The sequence below is a fragment of the Paralichthys olivaceus genome, chromosome 16, assembly GCF_024713975.1.
Source record: "Paralichthys olivaceus isolate ysfri-2021 chromosome 16, ASM2471397v2, whole genome shotgun sequence".
NCBI lineage: Eukaryota > Metazoa > Chordata > Actinopteri > Pleuronectiformes > Paralichthyidae > Paralichthys > Paralichthys olivaceus.
Window position 1 is genome coordinate 13734805 of NC_091108.1, and position 24378 is coordinate 13759182.

Below are 24378 nucleotides of genomic sequence, written 5' to 3' on the forward strand. Positions count from 1 at the left end.
TTTGCACTGTTAAATTAGCTATTTTTTATTTACAAGGCAGACCACACAAACAGTACAGTTACAGGCTGCTCTGGGGGGGTGGAAGCCAACCTCACGGCAGTTTTCGACTGACACACCATCACATCAAAAGCTCCTGAGTTCAGAGGAAAACTAATGACACGTCAATGTCAAGAACACACTCAAAATCTACACCCACAGATACAAAAATAAAATTACTGAACAAGGACCGAACAAAAACTGGGAGATGACGAGATTTCCCCCTCAGAGTGCCAGTTGTTCTCTAGACTCGGCTGAATCCGAGCAAGCAACTTCCCCATCTACGATTTCTATTGGTCACAGTCGAATGGTGACAAATTTGAACACTTTTTGCGAAATCATTAGGGCTTTAATCTGACTAATACTCTGGTAAGTAGCTTTGAAATTCTATGACTAGTTAAGGGACATCGATATTCACGCTCATGTAGATTATGGAGTAAATAAGTGCTAGATTCCATATTCATCCGTATATTCAACAGGGAAAATGAGGAGTCGTCACTACAGTCTGTGGGGTTCTCTGTGTTTTCTGTCTCGGAGTTGGGCCGTCACGAGAGAAGGTTTTGCTTGACAGGCAGGTACAGATATATATTGTAAACGAGGCTCATCCGGGGGGGGGGGGTAGCACAACATCACAGGACGCTCTGATAGAAATCCACTGTATAGAACACAGAGCCTATGAAGTTCAGTCATGCAGGATATTGATTCAAGTTCTATACATTACAGTTCTATCTAACAGGTCCCAAACAGCGACAGCTAATGTGGTATAAACCATCAGTCTGGGGGGGACACAGCGATGGGAGAGCAGCTGAACAGTTTGTCTGTCCAGGAAGAAGAGGCGTTTAATGGCACAGTATAAGTCCTGGATCCACAAGAGTCCATGACAGTGCTGAAGTCATTTACTGTTGTGATTTGCTACTGATAATTCAAGTTGTATAATTTCTATCGACATATCGATTGTTGTTGTTTTTTGTTTAACGTAACGTCACAGAGAAGGCGATGGTGGTGGAAGATCTGGAGCTCATGTCCTCCGAGGCTCCAGCCTGTAGGAGAGCTGCGTCAGCGCCCTCTGGTTGTCAATCACGCAGAACTTCCTGACGTAACCCCGCACATCTGCTTGGTTTTTGTTTGGTTGGCAAATGTCGGGATCTGACACAAAAGAATTGGAGAAGAAGAAGAAAATGTCATTTGAAGAATTTACAATAAAACGCAGTTGATCAATGTGATAAATGATGTACCACTCACTGAAAGGTTGACTTCTACAATGTTTCACTTGCCGAATCGTGTTAGCTATAATACGCTGAGGAAATAAAGAGAGAAATATTGGTGCGAGTGAGGAAAAATATGACACTGGTTATTATAAGTAAAAATTATTAATGTCATTATTATTCTAAAGAAAACTAATTTTGCCTTTTCATTGCACACAGAAACTCACCATTTTCTCAAAATTGACCATGTTGTCAATAAATGTCTTGTTGCCCTCGTGCGTGAAAGTCATATCTGAAAATAAACATTGAAAACGAATGGTGGCCATGTTCTTCCCACAATGTTTTCCTGTGTGACACAGAGACTGACATTCACAGTGACTGACCTTTGAGAAGGAGGGGCATGAAGGGGATGATTGGCGGCTCCAGCTTGGTGACAGTGAGTCGGTAGGACCGGTGGTTTCTGGATGGGTCCTGTTACCAAAGAACATGACAGAGTTAATACCTAATACACATCGAGGTTGGTTCACCGTGATGATCAAAAACACGACTTGCTTTTCTTTCTCAGCACTGATGATGTGGTCATGCACTTAGATTTTACCTCCACCAATGAGATAATGTTTAAAACGACTTCACAGATTTCCATGAAACTTGGTGGAAGGATGGGACATGGGCCAAGAAAGATCCCATTGAACTCTGGTGCAGATCCAGGAATTTTTTTAAATCAAGACATGTTTACTGATCTTAATGAATAAATCAGACATGTTTAGGGGACTGATTTTTACGTGTGTGCAATTTGAGTTTTTCCTCTCCACAGACGCCAAAGTGCTTGCTCATTGTGGGAACTGTTGGGTTTCTCTTTATTAATATAGTTTTAAGGTCTTGACCTTCAATGTAAAGTGCCCTTAGATAATGTATATTATGATTTGGCGCTATACAAATAAAATTGGAGTGAATTGAATTTCGTGCAGATCCAAATAATTATCTGGTGTGTGTATCTGAAATAGGTATTCAATATGAAGTCCACACTTTCTATGCATCTTCAGTAGTTTTTAGAATTATGTCCAAAAAAACATGAATATGAGGTGACATCAAACAAACCAGATTTTTAGATGCTGTAAGTTTCTTATATTTCTGCTGCTTATCCTGTTAATGGCCCATTACAGCCACTTTTGTTTTGAAATGCAGCTTACCATCATGCTCTCAAACTCGGCATAGAACTTCTTAAACTTGGAGGGGAGTTTCTGCCAAAAAACAGAGAAATAAGTTTAGCAACAAGAGAACACAACAGAGGTTTGAGATCGATACATTTCTGGACGAAGATGTTTTACCTCCCATGTCTGGCTCAGTCGGCTGACAGCTGGGTTGCTCATCCCCATAATAATGGCAAAAAACGAATTCAGGTTCTTAAACTCTCGACAGCTGCAGACAAATAAACACACAAGTGAGAAATGAAGCATAGAAATGAAGGACTCCTCCTCTAAGTGCACGTGTACGTGGGTGTGAAGCATGTAAAAGTCTGCAGCAGGTCCCACTCACTGTGCAGCTATCTTGATGAACTTCTTTAGGAGCTGGACTCTCTTGCTGAGCTGTCCGCAGAGGCACACTTCAGTGACGACCCACAGTTGAACCTGGTTGAATCTCCGCAGGAACAAGTCCAAATTCGCCGTGGTTCTCCTAAAGCTCTGCCGGCCGAACGTGTGGTAGAGCAGCTCGTGCTGAGGGAGACGTGAGGAGAAGTAGGTTTAGAGTTCATCCAGTGGACAGGTCCGGTAAAAGCCAACTTTGAATAAAAGGTAACATATGTATGATCCAAAACCGTTATCTGACTATAAGACTGTGGTGGTAACATATCGTAGTCACCACTCCCCTGAGATGGTTTTCAGTGTGTGCGTGTGCGCGTGTGATACCTCATGTACACAGCTGAAGAGCTCCCAGTCATACATGGTCATCTGGTAAGCAAGGTCCTTAGAGCTCATCAGCTCAAAGGTTGACATGGATCCTGCAGAGGGGCCCTCCTGCTCCGGATGAGGAGTCTGAGACGCACAAAAAACAAAAGCACATATAAATTCACAAGCAGAAGAAATAGTGAGCACAAGTTCTCACACAATAATTAATTAAAAATATCAATAATCATCTCTTACCAGATTGCTGAGCTGTCCACGTGGACAGGCAAATAATCGCCCGTTGATGCTCACAGTCGAAAACACTGACACGTCATTAGGCTTCAACATTTGCTTTTCTGTAACATGAAGGGAGATAGCTCAGCTGCAGGTCCCAGATACTGCATGTCCCAACATTTACTTAAAGGTACAGTGTGTAGAATTTAGTGATATCTAGTGGTGAAATTGCATGTTGCAGCTGAATACCCCTCACCTCACCCTCCCCTTCCAAACATGCAAGAGAACCTGTAGTAGTAGACTTCAGTTGTCATAAAAACTCAAAGATGTTAAGTTTGTCCAGTCTGAACCACGGTTAAAACATGGCGGATGTAAATATAAAGTATTTAAATATAAAGGGCCTGTTCTATAGATCGCTTTCATCTAAATCTTACACACTGAACCTTTAAAGACACTGGAAACATTCATGTACAAGAAGCCGCTGAAAAGACAAATGATCAGTGTTCTTACCACCGGCAGAGCTGAGGTGGACCAACACCAGCTCATCTGTGGTGCAGAGTTTGTCGGCCACAGCACCAATCACTTCTCTTCCTGTTGCTGTCACGGCGACCCGGATAGTTGTGTATGTGTGATCGCTGCAGTAGACCTTTAGTAAGACTACACACAGACAGACACACACGCACAAATACAAACAAAAGGTATCCTGAAATACAATTGTATGGTACGTGAACACATCTGGTGAATGAATAAAATGCCCAAGATGAAGATTCATTCGTCCAGAACAAAATAAACAGGAATGCAAGTCCTACAAGCAGCTTGATACAATGAATCATACTGGAGATTTGAATTTTCTGTACTTACTGTCATCGTGATTCCTAATGGGCTGTTTCTTTTGCAGCCTCTCCTCTCCGTTGCTGAATTGTCTTATGAGGGTTTTCTGTTAAAATTACAAGGAACAACATGTCAGTATCCGCATCACTTTAATGCAGCATTTTCTAGAAACAGTGTGAACATACCTTTTTTGTTGCTTTGGCTTCTTCTGAACTACAAAGCAAAAGAAGCGTAGAAATAAAGATGCAATAAAGAAACATGAAGAGAAACTTTAATGCTTGGGAGCTGAAAACCTACTGTAGTTTGACGATTTTCTCCAGGTCAGGCACTAAGTCTTTCAGAGCTCTCAGCATCCGAGAATCATTTGATAGACTTCCATACAACTCCTGCACAGAGAGACGGAGAGAAGGAACCACGTTCAAAATCATGCATAGGACTGTGTGCAGATCGTGTCATTTACTAGATTTGAAAGCTTTTGTTTACCTCCAGGAAAGAGAGTGCCGCAGGCTCCTCCTGCAGCAGGTATGAGTGCGTGTTGGCCCAGCGCAGGGTGATAACCAGGGCTCGTCTCTTACTGTTGATCGCATACTCCAACCTCTCCTGCTCAGAGCCGGGCGGAGATGCCGCATGGTAGGTGCACACGAGGTTAAAGATGAACATAAAGATAGATCTCGTGTTTCTGACACCGTAAACACACAGACAGTGATTTGTTGCTGATTCTGACCTTACAGCTAAAGCGTGAATCTAAACAAATCTTCACTGGGGCCAAATTTATGTGATTTAAGATAAGACCCATGGTTGGGCAGAGTCTGCAAGCAGAGGTGGAGATAGTGGAGAATAACTCAAGAACATTTGTTTATTAGGATGGAGGACATGACAGCTCCCCAAAAGAGAATCAAAGCGTCTCAATTGCCACCTGGTGGCTAGCTGCAGTATAGGTCATAAATCCTCCCTCCTCCATATTTGTGGATGGGACATGGACCAAAACAAAAAGTCAAAGTGGAAATCAAAGAATTTTTTCTCAAAGATGGTTTCTGTCATTTAAGGTAGTTCTTCTTACACCTAACGGTGTTTCTGGCAAGTTCAGTTTTAATTGGTTAATTAGTTATTTGATGCTATTGAAACATCATGATTGGCAGGTGAGACTGACTCGCCATTGGTTAAGTGTGTGTATCAGTGAGACCTTGTTACTGCGGCTTCATCCCAGATCGCTATCCTGAAGACTCTGCCTCCAAAGATGACAGCGTTCATATTTTGGCTTCATTTCCGGACAGTGGGAGGAAGTGGAGACATGTCGTCCATCTTCATATACAGTCTGTGGCTGTAATTAACTCACTTCACTGCATCCGTCAGTATAAATTAAGGCAGTGTCTATTATGTGCAATCATGGGTGCAGCCGCTGTAAAACACAAGTGGCTGTGTACTTGTACTAAAATGACTAAGACAACAAGAAAAGACCTTCTCGTCTGGGATTACAACTTGTTACTATGGTGTGAAGTGGTGAGGACTCAGTCAGCAGTTCATTAGTGCTGGATGGTAAACTGCTGCTTCAGCGCTTCCACAAGCAGAGCTGCAACTGGCACAGTTGACATGCTGTCAACATAACATGTTGGCTACTGTTCTGATGTCAGTGCACCTGATAAGTGGCTATCACAGATATAATATGAGTTTTAAAAGGAAATGCCGTAGTACCAGGGCAGAAAGAGCAAGAGAGCGTGAAGGCAGAAAGGATATTGTGCCATGAGCAGAGGACAGAGCTGGCTGTTGGCCATGAAGACACACTGCATGAGGACAAAATCATCCACTGCTGGGTCTGACATGAGAGGGAAGAGAAGGAAGAGAAGGAAGAGAGTCAGAGGGGAAACGAAGGAAATGAAGTGCAAGAGAATTAGGAGGCTAAAAAAGATTGTGGAAAAAGCCACTCATCATATTCTTCTATTCTTCCACGTTTATCTGTAATGCATTTGATATCAAGCCTGCACAACCTCTGATATGTCTATATCAACTTCAGTGTTTTAGGGTTTAAAGAAATCAATTACCTACAACATACTATCACAATAAATGATCTGAGCTCAACAGAAATGTGATGTTTCAGAGCAAAAATATTATTGTTTGAACAACATAAGTAGCTCTCAATATACAACTACATGCAATGTATAACACAAGTTAACCTCAACAACCAACTTTTAAAACATCTCATATGCAATGTCATATGTTTTTTCTGGCTACCTGGTTCACTGTGATGTATATCCATCCTCATGGTCTCCAGGAAGTGCTCAAGAATCTTCTCTGGCGTTCCTGATATCACAGTGTACCTTTAACAGTGTTAAAATAAAAAATAAAATAAACACTTTAAAGCAGAACTGATAGAGGGATTGGCATAAAAGTTTTGTGTTTACATCTAGCTGTGTCAGTATGTGTCAGTATTGTTGGTTCTACATGCGGACATGTGCATCTAAACATACACATACTTGATGCTTCCCAGGGTGGAGGTTCGAGGACTCTTCTCTAACACCAGCACGGCCTGTTCGTGTTCTTTCAAACGCACTGTGTTGGCTTCCACATCCTGCAGGAACAAAACCCACAACACAGTGTCACTGCACATCAAATAAGATGTTTACCCTATCTGCAAAATATGTGATGTGTATTTTCGTGTCCGATATGTTGATGTGCGATGTCAGAAGCAGAAAAACTTTGTCATATAGGCAATGTTGTGCTGAAAGACAGATGTCAGACATTGGAAAGGGAACATTTTTTTGAGACGGTGTATAAAGGCCAAATCAAAAACATGTGATTATGATGTGTATTTGTATTCATAATTATTCTCCATTATATTTTAATACTATATTAAGTGTCTTTGAGCATTGTTTAAAGCACTATAGAAATAAATAAAAAAATACTATTATTATTATTATAATTATTAAAGGATTCAAAAACATCCAAATTAGCCCAGGACTCTAAAAGGCTTAATGTAATACACCTTACATACCAGTGGGGGGAGACAACCATTACACAGCAGTACCAGACACAGTGCAGTGCAGTATAACATTTGACGGACCGAATAATACAATTCATGTGATTTTTCCTTTCATGCATACATCTACATTTTGACTTGCAGGTTGACACAGTTGATTCAGTACTGACTCTGTAATTAGATGCTTGTGTAACTCTGAGTGTCCCATCAGACTCTCACCCTGAGTATCCTGTTGAAGTCCTCCTTGTCCACACGCAGGAAGTGGCAGTTGTCCTCTCTTAGGACAATGGAGGCAGCTCGAGGTGAATCTGTGACCAGTGCCAACTTCCCAAAGTCATCGCCCTCATGGAGTGTGCACACCACACCCTGAGGCAAACACAAACACACACACACACAGACAGACAAACACAGAACAAGGTATAAACAAAGCTCATACACAAACAGCTTACTAGTTACTTTAAGCCCTGAGGGCTCAGAAAGGAGCAGGAACACTTAAGAATGGTTAAGAGTTTGTGTGTGTACAATCCCTGAAGGCATTTAATCCCAGTGATGAGTCATGGTGAGCTGAGCAGTTTCCCAGAATCCACTGCTGGTGGTTCCCGGCCTCAAGGGAAAATACCAGCAAACTGCTGCTCAGATCCATACAGACATAATGAGCAACACACACACACACAGACACACACCTTGCCATAGATCACCACATTGACAGAGCCCTTCTGGATGATGTACCATGATGTGCCCTCCTCTCCTTGGTTAAACACTGGAAGATAAAGAGGACATGTACACACGTGACTAAACATATTATTCATCCTGAACACCCAAGGATTTCAAACTGCAGGCGCTCTCTCCCCCAGGGGAGGAGAGGAAGATTTTAAGGGATCTAAACACAGACACGATACAAATATTTTTAGATATTTTAGAGCCTGACTAAAATTCCTGAGGAAATCATTATCTCCAATGTCCATCACAAACAAATGTCTATAAATACATTTACAAATAGGAGGTTAAAGACGCTCATTATACCTCAGTAAATAATAAAAATCCCCTTGGCTTTAATCCCAAGGTGTAAAATGACAACATATCCCAGTGTTTAAGGCGTTCTTTATTCTTAAAAATAAGTTTGCTTCTCTGCCTCCACATCTGAAGACATGTTGTGACACTACCACAAGGCAACAAATACAGACAAAGAAAAATAGCTCAAATAGGAGCCTACGGCAAACTGTCTAAAACCCTGCTACACAAACAAACATACAGTCAAAGTGAAAACTCACACACGGTTCCAGCTTTTGCATGTGACTCAAAAATCACAACGCTTGCCAGTTCCCTCTTCACCTGCAAAGAACATACACACAGTTTCAGGATGAAGGTTATATTCTTGATGTGTTTTAGCAGATCGCAATATCTTTCAATGACAAGATCATATTAAGAGTACAATGACAAAGTTCCGAGTACATGTTTTTGTTTGCTGTAACTTCTATATAAAAGCACTGTATTCAGTAAATGAATGATGGTTGGTGGGACTAAAAACTAGTTAACCCTGCAATAGAAATGGTTTGAAGGTGCCTGCATTGGTTTTTACTGTGATGTCGTTTCTATAATTTTCAATTTCAACTTCACATCACTAAACTCCATACAACCGAAGCTAATGGGTTCGGAAATGGTTTCTCACCAAATTACATCAAATATACCGATCCAAAGGATTTCTAAATATAAAAACATTTGGGTTTGAATGTGCTTCCTGTGATTTGCAATGCTGTAAGAACATGATTGGATTGTGTAGCTACTCATGTTCATAATTTAGCAGGAAAAACACTTCTGTGTAGATTCGAGACCTCCTCCACATGGCGCATGCTTTACCCATTACACTGGTAAGAGGATCGCTGACTGTGACACCAACTTCTCCCTCAACTCTTAAACTCATAAAAAAAAAAAACCTGTCCCATGTGGTTCTGGTGAGTGAGGAGTCTCTTTGGAAACCTGTACTGTTCCTTTAAGAAGAGAAGTGGAGACTAACTCACAGTGTTGGAGAGGTGAGCTAAGGCCTTGATGTGAAGCAGCTCATCGTAGATGATCTCAAGGTCATCTCCTGTCCTCTGACCAGGCCTACAGAGACAGAGACACACACAGACGCACAGAAACACACACAGAGACACACACACACGGGTTAGTCAGAATGAGCTCACCAACATTTCATGCATACACTCCACCATTCATCATACTGAGGATATTGCTGATGACACATCTTAATGCTAAAATGATGATGTTGGAGAATAGTCACTACGATAATACTGAATTTAGTGTATCATATATGTAGCATAAGGTATTATCATGTGAAATGATACAGGCTATATAATGGTTTGGATTTAATTCTCTACAGTATAAATGAAAAACAAGAAATATTGCCATTGAGCAGATATTATGTATGAAATGTGGCAGGCAGTAGGAATGGTGAAATGAGCTTCCTTAATTTACACAATTAAATGATATATTGATATCAAATCTTAATGTGTTGCCAGTTTCATGTTAATGCATTATAATCGGCTGACTAACGATTTCCTGAGGATCATGCACAGCAGGGCATCAGGGCCAATCTGAGCGAGGAAGAGGATGGTCTCCGGCAGCTCCTCCTCACTCTCCCTCTTCTCCTCCTCGCTAGGCAGCGGCGTGTCCTCCTCGTCATCATCAAGGAAACGGTAGAACAGGTACTTGTCCTGGAAGCCAAGCTCCTGGTCCACTGACGTGCAAGACGGCAAGCACACACGTGTCAAAGGTCACATGTAAACATTCAAACAGAGTTGTTTTGTTTGGTTTTTTTTCATCTCAAAACATCATTTCAGATATGATCTGAGTGTGAATCTAAGATCAAGACTAAATCTATATTTTATATTCATGCTTTAAAACTTTATATATGCCTGGATTCAAAACTCTAAAATGTAAAAGCACTAAATTTGAATATATGCATTTAACGATATGCAAAGTAATACTCAGCTGGCAGAGGTTTGGGACGTGCCTGCAGTTTATCATGACAACTATGTGATTGTAAGTAACTTGGCAGCATGCATCATGATGATTAAGTCATAAAAACAGTTAAGTGTAAGCTACCATGGTTTAGCACCCCTTCCTCCAGCAGTGCCTGCCACATCCCGACAGCGTGGGACCGCGTCAGCACACATGCACTCTGCAGCACCAGCCAGTCAACCAGCTCTGTGCCGACACAGCACTGTCTGCAAAACACACGAAAACACACGATTACACAAATAGTAAACTGCAGAGACATTAATAGTAGTAGTCCATGTATTTTTAAATTAAAGTTGTGTACAAATGTAAACAATCCTACCTGTACGTCTTGAGGTGGTACTTCCTGTCTCGAATCATGTGTGGGGCTCTGGACAGGATGGCGTTACGTAGAACCTTCCCGGCTCTCTGTAGTTTCTCTGAGGGAATCTATACCAAACACCAGGGAGGCAGAGTGAAGGGGTGTTGTTTGGAATCCAAGTAGCAACACTTACAATACTTTATTCTTACTCTGTGCTGCAACCTTTGTGTTTAAGAGTAAAACTAATCCTCAACCACGTCTAAAACACTAGAATTACCACCATGCGCCTCAATTACCTCCGCCAACCAGTGCAGGTTCAATCCAGAGACATTGTTTCCAGATTCATATGAGATCATCATGACCTTTAACCACTAAAATATGATGAATTAATCTTTAAGTCCAAGTGGCAAGGCAGACTTCATTTTGTGACGCTGCTGTGACTTTGATCTTTGAACATCCAAATCTAATCAGTTCATCTGTGAGTCTAAGCGGCCATTCATGCCATATTTAAAAGGATTCTCTCAAAGCCTTTAGGCGGTTGTATATGGACGCAGCTGCTTCTCGCTGTCCAACCAACTTGGTGTTTTAATATTTGTACGTATATGTCTACATGTCCGTCTACTTTGAGGTACAGGTATAGTCGCCAGGTTCTGCTTGACTTTAACCTTGACCTCCAAAATCTTATCAGGTCATCCTAGAGTCAGGCTGAATGTTTGTGCCAAATGTTCCAATGGACCAAGATACATAGTTTCATCTGACAGACTAATGTTTTGGAGAAAATGTGAGTAATACAAAAATTACTCAAAAATTACTCATTTTGAAAATTGATCATTTTGATTATTGACCTTTATTTTGATTGCTGCAAGTGATATATATGGAGCACTCATAACAGGAAACACAGCATCACAACACGACACATATAAGCAAACACATCCTGCAGATCACAGCTGCATCTCAGACAGAGAGGAAAACGGCAGATGTGTACGCACAAACACACAAACACACAACTGCTATTGAAAACAACAAAGAAAGGCATGCTAATTGGGCAGATGGGATCTTTCTTCTATGTGCATGCATTAGTTAGCATTAGCATATGTACAGAGGATCACAGCTGTGAGTCCTCACTTGTCTCTTCACAGATCACACACATTCTGACGTTCTGATTGGTTCAAAAATAGACGGTGCTCGCTTTTATGACATTGTGCTCCGTTACACTATGTTCTTATTATCACGTTGTTCACAAAATACATGTTTTTCTGATCAAGTAGCTTTCTCACATCAAAATCACTCATCTACTGGACTGAAAGAGAAATATACTTTTGTGCTCAGCTGTCAACACAGATATTCTGACACAAGTAGAGAGGCCTCAAGGAATCAAACGGAGGCTACCCGGCTGCCGTGGTTTGGTTCGTTCATGTTTTGTGTTTACCGAGAGGAAAAGCACAGTTCTCAAAAACCAGAGCTTACTTCCAAGATCTGGTTGCCATCAGGTTGCCTTATTATTACCTCCTACACAAACCCAAGACAACTGTGAGGTAGAGTGGGTGGTTACCTTGTTGTGAGCTTTGTTTGCAGAGTCGGAGTTAAGGTTGTCTTTGTCTGTGAGTCCTGACGAGCAAAAACAGTCATGAGCATGGTGCATATGAAATTTTCTGCAGAATACACAAACTATTCATTAAGTAGCTTATTTACTAAATGCTAAATCGTGCAGGGTAACATGCTCTACCGCACAAAGTATCCTGATGAGGTGGGAAAGAAGTAAAGGATCGTAAAATATACTCTTTATACATGAAATAAAAAATAAAGATCTCCTTCTTCCTTAAGAGTCATTCATTAAACCACATTATGCTTTTTCTGTATCAGCAACATTTACAGTGCTTCTTTTATTTCAGTGTTTGGGTTGAATGTTAAATGGACTGAATATATATATATATATATATATATATATATATATATATATATATATATATATATATATATATATACTGTATATAGTGCTTTTGCAGTCTTACAACCAATCAAAGCATGTTACAGTAGAAGCCGCATTCACCCATTCACAGACATATTAATACAGCGCTTTCTCTATCACACACCATTCATACACTGTCTGTGCAGCCGTCAGGGGCAATGTGGGTTCAGTATCTTGCCCAAGGAGAGCTTAAAATGCAGATTGGAAGAGCAGGGGATCAATTCATCAACCTTCTGGTTAGTGAAAGACCCTCTCAACTTCCTGAGCCGGTGTGTGCTTGTGTGTGTGTGTGTGTGTGTGTACTCACTGTCATTGTTAGATCCACTCTCCATCGCTCCATAAGGAGGGGCCAACAGTCCAGCCAGGCTCTGACGATGCTTCTAAAAGACAAAAAGACACACAAGCACTTTTAGCCAGTGTCAGATTTAAACACATTTACACCTCAGCTCTCACATCATCTTCTATAAAACGTCAAAGTCTTGTACGCACACACACACACAGCAAATATCCCTCAAAACAAAGCCCTTTGTACAACTGAGATCATTTACATGCAGAACAACTAACATTATATAACACACAAACACACACACACACAGCAGCATTCGAAGCAGGGTTAATGAGAACAACCAATGCTGCTGTGAAGTGTGTACAGATGTTATCCTTACAGCTGGTATAAATAATAAACGGTGTTTTCATTTCTACAGCAGAGACATCCAATACACACAGCAGGTAATTATGAGCCTGAATGTGCCACTGGTCATCGGCAAGGTCATTACCAAGCAACCCATGCCCTCTGAGGACAGACACACACACACACTCACACAGTGAGAGAGAGGGAGACAGAGTGGACGTCTGTTTGACTGTTTGACACAAACAGCCCTTCTCTGTAACCAAGAGGACAATCAGATGATTGACCAGATCCCAATATTAAAGACAAACATACGAAATCTATCTCCGGAGGTTTCACTTACAATAGTTGAAAAAAAACCCAAAACAAATTGACATAAAGTATGAAAAGTGAAAATAAGGTACTATCTTCCCCACATGCACACTCTGGACTACACAGACAGTGGAGGAGCAGGACTCACCTGAGGTAACACACTCAGCTGCCGAGAACCCCAGAGAGCTGCCCTCTGCTCCGTTACAACTCACACACACATGCCACAGGACAGCTTCCTGCTCAAAACAAGCCACTCTCTCTATATTCTCTCTCTCCCTCTCACACAGTTGCCTCAGTGCCTCTCTCCGTCTCCCGCTCTCCCTCTCTCTCTCTCTCACCAAGAACCAAACCACTTTGCCCCTCGCAGGTTACCACGGTGATCTCAGTCACCGTATGACTGGGCTGCTCCGGCGGTGGAAGAGAAAGAGGGAGGGAGAGACGGAGAAAGCAACCAGAGGAAGTGAATGAAAGGAGTAGTGAGGAGGGAGGGAGCGAGGAAAAAAGAAAGGAAGCGGGCGAAAAAGACATTGTTATGGAGATTTTTATGGTTTAGTTCTATTTTGTGGATTAAGTTTTACTCTGTTTTACTTTGTATACATAGTCTTATTTTTGGGCCTCTCTAGACGAGGATGACAGGTCATATACTATATATATATACTATATATATAGTATACTACTGTGGGATATGCATAAATAGACTTAGTCTGTCTGTCTTACTGTTCATTAGCAGGATTATGCAAAAACTACAAGGTGGATAACCATTAAACTTGTAAACACCCAACTCTCTGATGGTATTATTGTAATATCAGATGGACACATGCTTCTGCAAGATTCATTTTCTGAGGCCATTTCTAGATTTTGCAGTAAAAACATGCATTTAAAATGTAGAAGGACCGTGCAACTTTACAGTTGAATTCAATTGCAAGGCACTTCTCATACTATCAAATGTTTCAGCTGTAATATTTACATTATTTCATATATTATTGGAAAGAAAAAAGTAATACAAATATTGTTTATTTAATTTGTGTAGCCTGTGCCATCATAAAATGTAATGTGATGTAATCATCATCAGTGGGTTATCCTGTTAATTCTTCTACAGTGATTTTTAGCAGCATGTGTTTTTGTTAATTGCCCACATTGCAAGTATGTACATTTATTCCTGTTCATTTTGTTGCATTTTATGATTATTTAGCACAAAACTAACAGGATTAATTACGTGTGCATTTGAAAATTACTTGCCCTGCGCATATGGAACCCTAAAAGTTAATCTTACTTTATAAATAATAATAACTTCTCAGGAGTTTGCATGAAGCACTGATGAGAATGATTTAACACAGACCGATCAAGGATCTTGATGATTGTGTTCTCATTACAACCAGATCTCCAGGATGACTACGGTCCCAATATCCTCCTCCTCCAGCTTGACCTGGGACACGTCCCAGACGGATGAATGTGTGTAAACCAGCCAGGCAACACATCAGCAGACTGATACACTGTTTATTTGCACATATCCATCAGAAAGAACAAGCTGCTGTACATTCACACCCTGTTTATTCACCTCACTGCCACTTAGTGTTAGAATTATGGAGCTGCGCTTTCTTTCTTTCATCCTTTCATCAAACACATGACTACATTCATCCTGAGGCTTTATAGTCCTCACCACACACGCGGTGCACACAAATTAACCCCAGCACTTACCCACACACCCACACACACACAAACACAGACACACACATAGACACATGCACACAAACATCCTTTTACTATGAACTGAATGAAATCCAAAGCAGGACAACCCTGGGCTATGTTTTCTGCTTCATGTCTACTGTCCTAAAATAGACAACACAGCGAGAGACTAAGTGCACTTAGGCGACAAAACAAAACACTACAAGATGGCTGGCACCCACGCTTTAGTAATCGTTTGTTGTCTTATCTTGCTTTTATCATTTCCTGTGGAATTAAATGGAATGTATTTCCCCATTAATTCATCTATTAATAATAATACTGACAAATTGTACTTAAGAATAGAAAGAATAATTATTGTTCAATACTGACACTAAGTAAGATGTGCTTAATAAAACTATCTGGGTGGATTTGGAATCAGATTTTGAGGTGCAGAAGTGTCTAAGGGGGAAACAGAAAATTAATGTTTTCCCAATAATGAGAAATAAAATGTCCTCTTGCAACTGTATTATATTATATTATCACTCTAAGTATGAAAGGAATGATATGTACGTGGAAAAACTAAGAAAAGGCTAAATTAGTTTGCAATCTAAAAGAAAATAGAACCTTTCAGTTTTGACAATAAGACAAAAAGATAAAGTGCAGAGCAGACTGCCTGTGGGTGCTGACTGTGACGCAATAGTAAACTGACCCGACGCCCTGCCAGGACTTCCTCTCCAAGTGAGACCCCGTGAATGGAGATGGTGACCTCAACAAGGAGGCCCAGAGAGAGGCAGTGACTCCACTGCCAACTCCCAAAGATGATGCCAGAGTCCAGGCTTAAGCCATGTTTCTGAGTACTTTTTATTCCACCAGGAGTTTTTTAGTTCATAGTATTTGTTTGCATTATCTAAAGACGCGAGATGGGTCTGATGATGAGCCTGTGTGCTTCAGATAAATGGGCGGATGCAGGAATCCTAATTGTGAGAGCGTTTTTTGACATTTTTATTATCTCCCAGGCAACAGCTCATGGATCTTGATGAAACAAATCTATCATATCTGCAGGACTATAATTATTACTGATATTTATGAGCGTGTGCAATTTGGTGCAGATCCAAATCAAAAATGTGGATCTAGTGAATTGAATGTGGTTTCATAAGGGGACTGTTGGGACTTGGTGGAGGTTTGTGCTCTATTGGATTTTTGTGAAGTGACCTCAAAATATCTGCCATGGGACAAACCAGGATTTGGCATTTTTTAACTGAGGCGGCTCAGGATAATCAGCAGATTTCAAAAGAACACCTCAGATTCCTGTGTAACTGCTTCTCATTCCAACACAATAAAATAAGCTGTCAGTCCATAGATACCTGAGCCACACATCATGTTTGGTTGGGTGCATAACCTCTTGCACTGTAAATGCTACAATGACAATCCAGTGCAACACACACACACACAATCTATTTACCCCATCCCTTCACTCCCTGTACCTTACATAACTCAATGTTGCATGTCACCTGAGGTGTGTATCTAATAAGGGGAACAAAAAGCAAAGTTGTGGTGGACAGCCCTCTTGTGGTTAAAAGCACAATTACAATGCGTGTTTGTCTTGAAAGGGAATCAGAGTTAATGTTGAATCATCAAGTTCCAAACGGTTTTTAACACACTCTCTCTCTCTCTCGCTCTCACCTCCCAGAGGCTCTTGAACTCCCTCTGCTCGATGCGGAGCAGCTCGCTGGTCTCTCTGCTGACAATGGTAGCGTGGCGTGGTGTGTTGTCCAGGATCGACTCCCCGAACGCCGTCCCAATCCCCAGTGTACAAATAGTGACTGCATCCTGCATGCAAACACAACATATTTGTTGTGCAGTCAGTGATATGGTGTTTTATAGCAGTATAATGAAACACTAAACTCACTGAGACAGTAGAGCAGTCATTATCAGCGATACGTCTAAGGTTTGCCTTACGATCATGGACATGGTGAGCAGACGGATTAATATATGGAAATGAATGCAAATTAATTCAAATATGAGGGATTGGTAAACAGAGGCTACTGTTAGGAAAATATCTGGAGGTGCTGGAAATAATTGGACAGGAAAAGTAAACTGACACACACAGCACACACAGTATATCCACGCTGTCCATTGATCTAGACAAATACTCTGCATGCTATGGAAACCTTTTCAGCTGTCCAGACTGACATTTCAAAGATTGCCACAGAAACTGGGCCAGCGGTGGCACTTTAGGCAACATACAGTACATGAAAAGGACATTTCACAATGGGGAGGCTCCTTATCTCGGTCTTTCACTAAGAAACAAATCCTCTCTCGCATTCTCCCTCTCTTCTCCCACATGTCATTCTACTCCTCTATATTTACATTAGGGAATAAAGCCAGGCACAGAGCAGGATTCTCAATGGACTTGTTTTCTGTGCCATGGCAGATTTGCTGCGACATATTCAAGCAGGGAAACGTAAACTAATGTAGTGAAACAAAGTCGGCAATAAAGAGAGTCGTGCTGGACCAGCTCTCTGACATCACGTGGAGCAGCCTGGAGCTTGACAGAGGCTTATGACAGAAAATAGTACAAGGGGGAATATTTATATGGCAGCCATGACAAATGATGCATTTTCAAACCAAATGTCATTATTCATTCAGTCATTGGTAATTCACAGGATAAAAGCAGAACTGACACAGGAACAGGAAAATAAAGTGAGCAGGTTATTGTGTCTGTAGCTTCAATCTGAGCAGTAACAATTGAATTTGATGTTACCTGGTGGTTGGCTGTTTCTGACACTTTAACATCCAGGGAACCCGAGAGAACAGCATACCAGCTGGTGCCTATGTCTCCCTGTCGAAACACTGCAAACAGTGGAGTACCAGCACGTCAAAATACGTTCAACACATTCAAAACAGACAGACATATGGCTCTTATCATACAGTTTAACCAGTGCAGAGAAGATATCAATGATATCAATTTATGTTCACATTTAACAAAATCTGTTTATTTTCTGTATTATTTTCAAATTCTATGTATTTGGTTGTGTTTTGCTTTTATTTTGTTATTTGTGATAACTGTGATAAACTGTTAAATCATAGGGCCTGAAGCTGACATATGAAAAGTCATTGCCATTTCTATATGATACACAGATCAGCCAATATACTGGTATCAGACATTTTTCACTACCTATTATCTGTACCAGCACAGGCCCCCAAGAATCCCCATTGGCTCTTCAATACAGAAACCTTTGGTTCACATCCTCTTACATTTGCATGTGAATTAAACTGAACGCAGTACTTTGGATTCCAATGCATCACTCTAAAAGCTCTTATAAGCAGACATCAAAGATCTTCTCCACCATGACTTTCATTCATTTTAACAGAAGAATATAAAATATCTCATAATCCAACTGCATCGTGTTTTTGTGTGTTTGTACGTACACGTGATGCCTTTCTCCAGGCATTCATAGAAGGCACAGGCACAGATCTGCACTAGAAGCGGTGATGGGAACCTCCGAAATGCTTTGACCTCTCTCAGTCTGGTCAGGATAATGTCCACGTCCTCTCCTGAGCGCTCCGAGGGCCTGTGCGGAAAAGACCCACCATTAGCTCTCATATTAGGGGTCAAACAGTTACGTCAGTGGTGTTTAACCACATTATATAACTTGCTGACTGTGATGGATTATGATGAAGGATAGGAAATCAATAAAAAACCGGTAGTGTGCTTTGGAATTAGCTTCGTATTCATGTAAAATATCTGCAATTACCAGTAAAATATGTTAAAACATGAAAAATCAGTGGTGTACTGTTGCTGTCTACACATTTGTGAGTGTGCGTGTGCTTCATTGTTCAGTCTGGTGCCTCGGCGATAACAGTAGAGAGCCGCAGGCGTTACTTCGCTTGGCTCAGACCCCCCACAGGGGTGTTGATGTAAGATCTCATTTGCACGGCAGCTATTTCTAATACGCTTAAATCTAAGCACACACGGGCACGTCACTGCTGGAAATCTGGGCGAGCGCACAGACACGAGAGAGCACACAGAAGTTTCATCTGAGAGCTTAAACGTTCTGCTCTGCAATGTGGTGGAGAAGAAAAAAAAAAAGAAAACAAAATTGTCTGAGAGTAACACGCTGCAGTTAGCCCCATTCATTCACTTGTTTTCCCTCTGCTCGTGACTCAGCCTTGCATGTGTGTGTATGTGTGTGTTCATACAGAATAATAATGCAGCGTGGGTTCTTTCCTTTAAAGACAGGAGGCTGACTATCCCCAATCCTCCTTCAGCTCCTTCCATTTCCCTCACTCCCAGCTTTCTTCTTCTTCTTCTTCTGCCTAAACATTTCTCTGATCTCCATCTCCATCTATGCGTGCGTGTTTCTCTCAGGATGATGGAAAAGAACAAATATCCCCCGTTTTTCTTTAAGCTCCCTATTTTATCCTCTCCATTACTGCCCCCCACTAACATACTCAGACGTATATCATGCCATTACTATCCCTTTATTTATGCTTTGTAAGCTCACAGGCAGTGGTGACCCCCTCTTTACCCACATGTGCACACAGAGATAGACACACATATATCTGGGTTCCAAAGCAGCAGATTGTCCTCAGTAGCTGGGACGGTACTCCCAGAAAAGCAGACTGTGCTCAAAGAGCTGCACTGCACAACATGTCTCCCAGACCCACAACATCTGCCATTACAAACAGGTATTCTTTGTGTGTTTCTGTCCCTTTTTTCTCATCTCTGACTCACCCTCCCATCATCCACCTACTGCCTCAGTGCTCCAGCAGAGCGTCATATCCCACAGTGGGCTGGGTTAATGGTTTAGACAGGTGGACTCCCACACTCTGCAATAGGGAGAAACATGGAGGTTGATTCTGCAGGGTTAGAAGTGCAACACGAGAGCCAACCCTTCACCTCTCCGTCTACAGTGAAACTGCTAAGATCTGTCAGTTCCAATTTTCTGCTCAAAGCCTTGTTGTTTTGTTCTTTCTCTTTTCGTTGTCATGCATGCGCTTGCTCACTCGCTCACTCGCTGCCTGTCTGGAGGAATCTGCCTCGCCCGTTGGTGTACAACCAATGTGACCTGAGAGCTGTTCACCTTATCTCACTCTCCCTCCATCGCCCTTCTCTCTCCTCCTTGACTTCTCCTTTACTCCACCGCCCTCCCCCACCGTCCTTGTCAGCAAAGATCTCAGCTTTCAACCACACATTATGGCTAAACAAACACACACACACAAAGGATTTACGAAAAGACCAGCGTGACACACTGCAGAGGAAACTGAGAGACACCAGAAGGTTCTCCAGATTATTTTAAGGAAACCTCCATCTGGGTAGTCAAAAAAAAAATCAGTGTTTCCAGACAAATACATTATTGGCTGACCAAAATGTCAACAGAAACATGTTTCCTCTTGTGGCAGATTCAAATGTTACTGTGGCAGCGTTCTTTCAGAACTAATCTGTATCACCACTAACAATCTGAGATCCTGTTAAAACATCATACACACTGATCACTTTTCAATTACATCATATTACTCACCCAGCCTTTGACATTTGCAAATTACAATACATGTTCCATGGAGGAAACATTAGGCTTAATTTACTTTATCCTGGTATGTTGTCAGAAAGTGTGACAACTGTTAACAGAGTGTGTGTGTGTGTGTGTTGACTGGACCGTCTTTTACCTTCTTGGGGCAGCACTGAACAATACCTATCAGATCTTATTTCACATATTTCACACTCACTGGCAATAAATGTCTTCGGACAAATATATCAGAGTCCATTTTATCTTAACCTCGTGTCTTCCACCTTATCCTCCCCCTCCCTGCATCTAATTCCTCACTCGCTCACATCAACAGTTACTGTGGATGAAAGCTTGCACACACACACACACACACGCATGCGCACACACATACACACACACACACAGGATATTGATTCAATAAATGGTGCATCTAGCTGAGGACCACTCAGTGCTCTACAATAACACCCGGTCAAGTCTACTCTTCTGACTTAGCCTGCTCTTACTGACACCCACTGCTTATGGGCTGCATCTAAGATGTATATTGTTCAGTGTTGTTGTCAAAACTCCCGATTGGTCAACATAGCATAATAATCAATAATCACACCCCTCCGCTTTGGACTGATCAATTAGTCAATAGACAGAAAACGTATTGTCAGTAATGGTTATTTTAATTCAATCCAGATAAAGAAATGTCCACGACTTCAGAGGGTTCAGCTTCTCAAATGTGAATATTCAGTGATTGTATAATATTAAGTGAACATAAAGCTGTGGGTTGAACAAAACATGCCCCCTTCTCCTTGTGATTTTTGACTATCGTCTTAGACTAAACAATTAACTGATCAATCAGCGGATTCATCAAATATCAAAATAATCTTTAGTTGCAAATACTTTTTATGAATGAGAAAACAGAAGTGCATCCACCCAGTCTTATTCCAGGTGAGGATGAGCAAACAAGATGGTAGCTTCTGGTTGCCATGGGTAACACGAGGATGTGTCATAGTGAGGTGTGCACAGAACGTGTGGGTGTATGAGCAGTGGGGTGTATGTCTTAGATCATTGATTTTTTTTTTTTTTTTGGGTGTGAGATGTATCATCTGCCCCCTTCCAGTAATTAGTGCACAGTTGCCTTTTCATGTGGTCATTAGAGCCATCTCTCTCGGTAATGAGGCATTATACCTTTATCAATTATCAATGGTGCAGCCAGACAGCAACCATGAGATGTTCATAATCTTCCTATAAAATGATTAGTTCAGGTACTGTAACCTGTTCAGTCAAACACCCTCACATGCTGCACTGTGGCATGTAATGTTGGGAAACTGGGTCTCTGATCCTTATGTCCATGTGATGACTAACACACACGCCCCAGTGGTGTATTCTTTACAGTGAAGCTGTTTGATTTAAGCACACAGACATAAACCATGTGCGCCTCATCAGCCATCTTCCACAGCACAGACGTGTCAGTGAACCTCGAAGCCACCAACGCCTTTTTGACCGAGGACATTGAACAGCAGGGATTTCATGAAAAGGTGTAAGATTACTCTGCTCTGCAGCTTTTGCCATTAGCCGACGAGGAGTGTGAATCCACTGAGAATAACAGGAGTGGATGACATGACACGATATTACGCTATTACTGCGCGCACACACACGCACGCAGCGATCGCCGGTTGCCGATGAATCACGTTGACGCGGATGAATGAAGGCGAAGACACTGTGATCGTGTGTGGAGCCGACTCACGCACCTTTTATCCAGACAGCAGATCCACTCCGCCGCAGGAGCCGAGGTGGGGGACGTCTGCACCGCGACCATCTTCCCTGGTTGGTGTGTGCTGATGCTACCGGAGGAGGCTCTCCCGGTTTGTCGGTGGTCGTTACTGGATGTGAGCTCCCCGCCCCTCCGCCGCTACTGCTGCTGCTGGTGATGATGATGAGGATGATGATGATGATGCCTTTACCCAGGCATGCAGATGACTTGTGTCAGTCTGCCTGAGTGAGCTTTGTGAGGGCAACAACACACACACCCTCGCTCACACTGTGCTGCATGCATCAGGGAGAACTTGACATTTTACAGACTATATGGCCAAGAGGACTCAACAACATGTCAGAAGGTGCAGGAAGATCATTGTAACTATTTGACATATAACTGAGCACAGGTACAACTGGGTCAGGAGAAAATAAACATGTTTTCTGACATGGTAAATTGATTAAATGTCAAAAGATCTTCTCCTTTGTCCAGATATGGGCCAAAATGTAGTGGGTTCTTTCCATGTTCCATCCTTCCATCAGGTTCCATGGCAATCTGTTCAGTAATCCTGCTGATAAACAAAAAGACAGGGGTGCCACCATAACCTCCATGGGCCAGGTAATAATTATAAATCAGTAATGAATTCCTTGGCTCACTCTCATGCTGTACTGGCTCAGTGGGATACTTGAGTGCAACAGAGCCTATACTCAGTGTTATTAGTAACATTAGAGCTGTTCTTGCAGTGGCTGTCAAAAAGTCTACTCTTAAAAAGGCCCATTGGATGGGCAATGTTGTTCACAAGTCATTTGGGGATTTTTAAAAAACTATTTAGAAATGAAGCTGTGATATCTATTGAAAGAAATGATTTTGGTTTGCATTAAGAATTATAAAATATGCTATTCACTAAAGAGGTAGGAACAGTAACACAGAAAAGAAAATTATGTCATGTTTGCAGATTTAAGTATAAGAAAATCTTAATTTAATGAAATATCATATTACAATAATCAAGATTTCAGATGTGATGATGTTTCTACCATACATACTGGTGCATAACCCGCCATATTTTTAGACCAGTGTATCATAATGATAAATGGGATTTGGTCGGACACATGTCTCCTGACGAAAAGGAGAAAAGCAGCCAAATATGTGCATTGTCAGTATTAAGCTGACCATATAAGGCACCCTTTATATGAGCCCTGGTTCTGCAGAGGCTCTGATGTAAATAAGCATCAGTGCAAGATGCTGCTGCCTTAAAGGATTCCATATCTGAGACGTTGTGTGAACAGCAACAAGGCAGCGTTATAGTTTCACTTGTTATGTTTCAACCCGAGTGATGACAGAGACACGGCAGCTGCAGAGATGCAGCCTGTCACCGGGACGTCCGCAGCCATCGCAGCAAAGGGAGGAAGAAAGGGAGGAGGGATGGAGACGGAGAGGGAAGCTGATGAGAAGAAGAGATGTTTGAAGCATTCAGCCCTGCCTAAAACTGGAGATAACTGATGTGCCATGCATATAAAAATAGTGGGAGAACAGAGAGAACAGCAGTTGTAAAGAGGAATTTGGGGATGTGTTCATATCCTGCTCAAGAAAAAGCACAGCAGGACAGACAGTAAGAAGAAGATAAGGGTTGTCTGTGACATGATGAATGAGACATAATGGAGGAAGGAGGAATACTATTAAAATGCAGGCCCTAGTTTACTTCTCCTCCTGCTGCACATTGATGTTGTAAAAGCTATTAGTTCTGCTGCATCAGGTGAATTGTTATGTGAGAAAGAACATGCATGTGGACGTTTAAACTTGCCTTACTGCGTCTGTCTGAAATGGCACTTCTGCACGCATGCATGACTGAAATACTGGCAGGTGATTCAGCAGGTTTTCACCATACTGTTAAAAAAGAGGTGTACGTGTGTGTCACTGCCAACGGTTTCGGAAAGAGCTACATGAAATATGTGGAGACATGAAAACTACATTACTATAACAATACAGTAGAACATAAGAGCAAAGAATGAAATAATGGTTTTAACAGACATCTAGACACAAAGAGGCAGTATCAATTTTTATGGATTTATAGATG

At 41.6% G+C, this 24378-nt stretch overlaps 1 protein-coding gene across 6 annotated transcripts in view; it reads right to left on the bottom strand.

The window, feature by feature from the left end:
* LOC109642976 (rap guanine nucleotide exchange factor 4-like) overlaps positions 1-24378 on the bottom strand; it is a 27051-nt gene continuing 2673 nt past the window's right edge. Inside the window, exons 3-32 of one of the 6 annotated variants that reach the window (XM_020107947.2) lie at positions 22303-22875; positions 18486-18628; positions 17818-17906; positions 16737-16883; positions 12756-12828; positions 12032-12087; positions 10501-10607; positions 10266-10387; positions 9714-9897; positions 9182-9266; positions 8435-8495; positions 7847-7923; positions 7383-7529; positions 6661-6755; positions 6419-6504; positions 5924-6002; positions 4673-4823; positions 4487-4575; positions 4375-4402; positions 4220-4295; positions 3869-4015; positions 3383-3480; positions 3149-3274; positions 2778-2956; positions 2570-2660; positions 2432-2482; positions 1625-1712; positions 1469-1533; positions 1279-1333; positions 1-1182 (exon numbers count right to left, since the gene is read on the bottom strand). In XM_020107947.2, the coding sequence (XP_019963506.2) occupies positions 1055-1182; positions 1279-1333; positions 1469-1533; positions 1625-1712; positions 2432-2482; positions 2570-2660; positions 2778-2956; positions 3149-3274; positions 3383-3480; positions 3869-4015; positions 4220-4295; positions 4375-4402; positions 4487-4575; positions 4673-4823; positions 5924-6002; positions 6419-6504; positions 6661-6755; positions 7383-7529; positions 7847-7923; positions 8435-8495; positions 9182-9266; positions 9714-9897; positions 10266-10387; positions 10501-10607; positions 12032-12087; positions 12756-12828; positions 16737-16883; positions 17818-17906; positions 18486-18628; positions 22303-22370 (2991 nt within the window). In that variant the 5' untranslated portion in view covers positions 22371-22875 and the 3' untranslated portion in view covers positions 1-1054. Of the gene's footprint in view, positions 1183-1278; positions 1334-1468; positions 1534-1624; positions 1713-2431; positions 2483-2569; positions 2661-2777; positions 2957-3148; positions 3275-3382; positions 3481-3868; positions 4016-4219; positions 4296-4374; positions 4403-4486; positions 4576-4672; positions 4869-5923; positions 6003-6418; positions 6505-6654; positions 6756-7382; positions 7530-7846; positions 7924-8434; positions 8496-9181; positions 9267-9713; positions 9898-10265; positions 10388-10500; positions 10608-12031; positions 12088-12755; positions 12829-16736; positions 16884-17817; positions 17907-18485; positions 18629-22302; positions 22876-24378 lie in introns of those variants that run through there. The other 5 variants (XR_011238687.1, XR_011238688.1, XR_011238686.1 and 2 more) reach the window with 5 other exon arrangements.